At 43.1% G+C, this 4,801-nt stretch overlaps 1 protein-coding gene across 1 annotated transcript; it reads left to right on the top strand.

Moving 5' to 3' along the window:
- Positions 1-63: 63 nt before the first annotated feature.
- On the top strand, positions 64-4,435 carry LOC103520764 (protein zds1-like; the record flags this gene model as incomplete). Its single annotated transcript, XM_008485865.1, has 3 exons — positions 64-233; positions 339-1,437; positions 4,294-4,435. Coding segments are annotated over 3 exons (1,411 nt in total), but the record flags the coding sequence as incomplete, so codon positions are not given.
- Positions 4,436-4,801: the final 366 nt, after the last annotated feature.

The raw sequence follows: 4,801 nt of genomic DNA, 5'->3' as shown, positions 1-4,801 counted from the left end.
AAAATCCGCAGAAAGAACTAGTGAAAAATCAATTGAAAGTGTCGAAAAAACTGATGAAAAAAGTGTCAAATCTGATGAAGAAACTAGTGAAAAAGGCTCGGATAAATCCAGTGAAAAAGATGGGACATCAAGTAGCAAAAAGACAGCCCTGGAAGAGTTAGAAAAAGCGAAAGAGGATGTGGGAGGTGGAGTTCGCGATGAGCACAAAAGCAAACGAAAACATTCCACTGACGGTGATAAGACCAAAGAGGATGAAGAGAAAGGAGGGAAAGAATGCGGAAAAGGAAAAGACAATAGTGAAAGCAAATCTAAGGAACCCCAAGACTGTGAACAAAAAGGAAAAGACAAAAGAAAGAAAGATGAAAGTGGAGACAAAATCGAAACAGACAAGAGTGAATCTAATGATCAGTTAGAAAAGATCCATAATGAAGACCTAGAGAAGAAAACGAAAGAAGTTGATGAAGTTGAATCGAATGTTAGTGAAGTCAGTAGTAAAAGTAAAGATATGAAGACTGACCCAAATCCCTCAGTAGTAGATCCGAGTGCAATAGATGCTGAAAGCAATGTAATAGATTCAGTGAGATATGTAAAAGACTCTCTGAGTCGAAATATAGGTGACGAAACGGATGCCAAATTGCCAGGAAAGGCCAAAATAGACCCAACCCAATCGAATCTACAATCAAAAGATGAAACACCTGTGAAAGAATCTAAAGGGTTGTCACAAAGTGAAACTGTCTGTGATAAAACACGGGATTTGATAGCCAATACTTTACCCTCTCATGGAACTGGTAAAACAGATGACAAACCATATGATACAAAGGAAATCTCTACCACGGAAGAAGGGAAAGTAAATACTAGGTTAGAAGGGAAACATACTGATACATTACTAGATAAAACTACCGAGGTGTTCTGTATTGCTGAATCAGATGGACTTGAAAGCAGTAGCTCCGTTGAAGTAGCTGAAATAACTCCTTTAGACGTCTCGACAAGCCTGGACCAAAACAAACCATCAAATCTCGACCAAATCAAATCTATGTCCACTCTGGAAGGCAAATTTCTCGACCAAGGCGAGTCTAATTTCGAACAAATCGCCAAACCTTTGTCGAACTCTGAAGCTCTATCAACGAAAGAGTCCAGTCATCCTTTACAGTCCGATGAGCCATCGGAAGACCCCAACAAACCATTTTCCACGGGGGAAAAATCAATTTCCACAGGAGAAAAATCAGTCTCCCCACCAATAAATACGTCTGAAGATAATCCCCCTTCAAATACCGCGGAAGACAAAGTTCCCCTACCTTCACACCCCTCTCCTGCTAAACCGATCGGGAGTGGAGGGGAAATTATTCTTCGCCGGAAAGCGACGAGTGAGTCCGAGCGGGAGAAGAAGCGAAATGATCGGGTATCCTCGTGTAGTGCCGGCGGAAGCTCTTCGCACAGGTTCGTTTTTATTCGTATTATCATTTTCTCCTGCCTCGGTGGTGTAGTGGTCAAGACGCTCGCCTGGTAATCAGGAGGGCGTGGGTTCGATCCCAGTGGAGGTATGGAATTTTATCTGCAATATAATTTGAGAATATTAGTAGCCTACTGCTGTTTATTTTACTTTATTTTTACCATTATTATTCTTCATCCTCTAAAAGGAAGGTTTCTGTGTCCTGAGTTTAGCAGCTTTATACGTGTTTTCAGGCGTAGTAAGACATGATCGGTGATTTCACGACCGTGAAGGTAGGTAATGTGGAAGACCTCACTTACTAACTAACCACGAAAGAAGACCTCACTTTTCTTAACTAACCACGAAAGAAAAAGAACCCACGTTTCTAACTACCTAATCCCATGAAACAAAAACTCACTTTCTCTAACTAACCGCGAAAGGAAAAGAACTCAACTTTCTAACTAATCTGCCCTGTAAAAGAACCTACTCACTACTAACCTAAGAGAAAAAAGAGCTCACTTTCGGAGCTAACCTACCTCCCATGACAAAGAAAAAGAACTCACTCTCGACTAACCTGTTCCCTTGAAAAGAAAAGATCTAAATCACCTAACTAAAACCGTGAAAGAAAAAGAACCACTCACTAACTAAACACGAAAGGAAAAGAACCTCACTCTCTAACTCACCTTATAACTCACTCTCCATTTAACTCCCCCTCCTCCAGCCTCTCTCACTCTAACAAGACCTTTGTCTATAAACTCGTTCAATTCAAAAAAATTTCTCAAAATGTCTTCTCTTTGACATTGACGATACCAGAATAGCAGGGATTTAGCCTTCTCCTCTTCCTTTCTGTTCCTATCCTCTTTTTTGCGTCCGGCAAGGCTCTTGCTTATCAAAGGTACAGTCCTAATTTTAGGCGGGGCCCGCCCTTAGAAATGGGCGCCGGATTCGCGAATGTTCCGTGCTGCGTATGGTTGATTCGATTGATCCGACCGTTGTTTCAATCAAAATTTCCGAACATCAGCGCCTGAACTAAGAACGAGCCCCCGTTGACAATAAGATTCGTTGTTCTACCAGCAAGAGCCTTGCCCGACCTAAAGAAGGATAAGGACAGCAAAGAAGAGGAGCTAATTCAGGATAAAGCCTGTCATATCTTGTTCCATATAAAATGAGACTTTTCAAGCTTTTCTAGGTCCATGCCACGCCACTGATGTAGTCTATGGGTCCTTGAGTCGGACCCAGTTCGGAATTCAAAAATTGAAAATTGGTACACGTGGGAAAAGTTTGCGAAAATAGAAGTTACCTCCTCACGTTACCTTTTTAATAATTATTTTTTCCAGCTGAAGGATGCATTTTCTCCAAACACTTTTTAGGGCTTAGAACTCAGTTTTGCGGCTTGTTTCCATTGAAATTTTCCAGACTTTTAAGTTAAAAACTAACGGCAAGAATACTTTTTCAAGTTTCTTCCAACACTGCAGTCTAAAGCGTGCAGGTTTTACGCGTCTTTTGGCGAACGCCGTGTTTCTGTTTGCTTCGCCCTCAGTACTTAATACTGCAAGTGCGGATGCCTGCGCATACGGCACTGCAAGTTTTGAAGTGCTAATGGCCAAAAAATTTAGCTAAATCAGAGCAATAGATCTTCAGCATCTTCTTCTTCTTTTTAAGGCAACCAGGAGTAAAAAGGACGTGGACACCCTGAAACTTTGTAGTATGGGGTTCATTCGCGTTACCTAGATTAATTTTTGACAGAAAAAGACTAAGACAAAGATAAAACTGAAAGATAACAGATAAGATAATGGAGAAATGATGCTGGCTGAGAGTGACTTCGACCAAGAAAGGTCTCTGCTGCACTGAGAAGTTGTAGTCTAAGGGTATCGACAGCATTACCAGACGCATGAGAGCTGTATGAGATCCATCGACCAGCAGCGGAGAGGTAGGAGGCAGCGTGGAGTCTGACAGGAGAGGAGAAGGAAAGAGCAGAGGCCCTGGCCTAGTGGAGGTGCGAAAGCCATACTCGCGGACTTAAATCCGCTTTTTTTTTTTTGTTTGCACCCTGGTAACAGGTTATGAAAGAGTGATCCAGGTTATATGCTAAGTATGATTTCATCTCAATGAGTTTCGTTGGGGAGACTTCAATGACCTCACAAAGTCTCCCCTTGGATTACGAAAATTTTTTTTTCCCAGGCTCATATAGCACCATATCCCAAGGCTACATCAATTCCAATAATTCTTTCATTATTAAAAAACCGGAAACCAACTTTTGGGTTTGTACCCTTTCAGAACGGAACCAACTTTTGGTTTTACCCCTTAGACCGACTTTGGGGGGTTGTAATATGATGGTTTCACGATGGTTCTTTCGCGAGGCCCGTGCTGGCGAAACCCAGTTGGTGGAGGTATTTTAATTGGAACCTCTAAGCTAATAGATATGAAATACAGAAATTTGCGAGGATAACTTGAGGACAAGTCGTATTTGAGGACAGGATTGAACCTTCGATCGTTAGGTCGTACCATGGATCCCCTAAAAATAATAATAAATAAAAAAATCTAACAACTGCCTCCCTTGACAAGATAGGCGGGGCCTTTAGCTTCTTCTCCTATTCCCTCTTTCGGTCGGCAAGGCTCTTGCTTGATAGGGAAGTCATATTTTTTAGGCGGGGCCCGCCCTGGGTCCCGGATCGCCGAAATTTTCCGTCTGGGAGATAGTTGGGTTCGGTTGATCCGACTGGTTTTTAACAAAAATAAACTCCGTATGGATCGACAAAGGGTAGCTGATCATCTCGACCGAAGAGCGACTAATAGAATGGAGCACCCTCCAGTCGAGTAGGTTCCTGCGTGAGACGCCATTGGATCGTTGGCTGCTCCTGCAGCTGTTTGAACGCCGGAGCCCAGCAGTCTAAGGCCTCTGACTACTCAAGGTGCGGAGCACCGATAGACCCCCTGCTCCGGGCTAACGACAGCACATCTAGCTCCTGTCAGCCAACGGGAGGCAAGCGCAAACGAGCTTGGTGAGGCCCAGCAAAGGCCTTCGTGACACTTCTTTGTCTCTACCTTAGTTGAGTCTTCTGAATTTCTTATTTCCACTCATAAATTTTGGTCGCTAAGGTTTGACCCTAGGTCCCCCCGCGTTCCTTAAAGAAGCCTTCTTCATTGATGACTAACAGAAGTGCTCCGATTCACTTTGGCTTGAGCGGTCATGTCCCGGCTTTTTAAAGCTAGGGCGCTCCTTAGCTTGGGTTCTGGAGGCCGCACTTTTGGATCACACCTATGGTGAGTCGCATGGTCTCCTAACGAACCCTTTTATGTATGATTTTTCCATCAAGAGTAAATATTGACGAGCGTATCCTAACTTTTCAGGGGGAAAAAATGAGGTCGTCG

This window comes from Diaphorina citri, unplaced genomic scaffold, assembly GCF_000475195.1.
Source record: "Diaphorina citri unplaced genomic scaffold, Diaci psyllid genome assembly version 1.1 scaffold4041, whole genome shotgun sequence".
NCBI classification, from domain to species: domain Eukaryota; kingdom Metazoa; phylum Arthropoda; class Insecta; order Hemiptera; family Psyllidae; genus Diaphorina; species Diaphorina citri.
The sequence above is the reverse complement of the archived record's forward strand: the minus strand, read 5'-3'. Positions and strand labels throughout refer to the sequence as shown.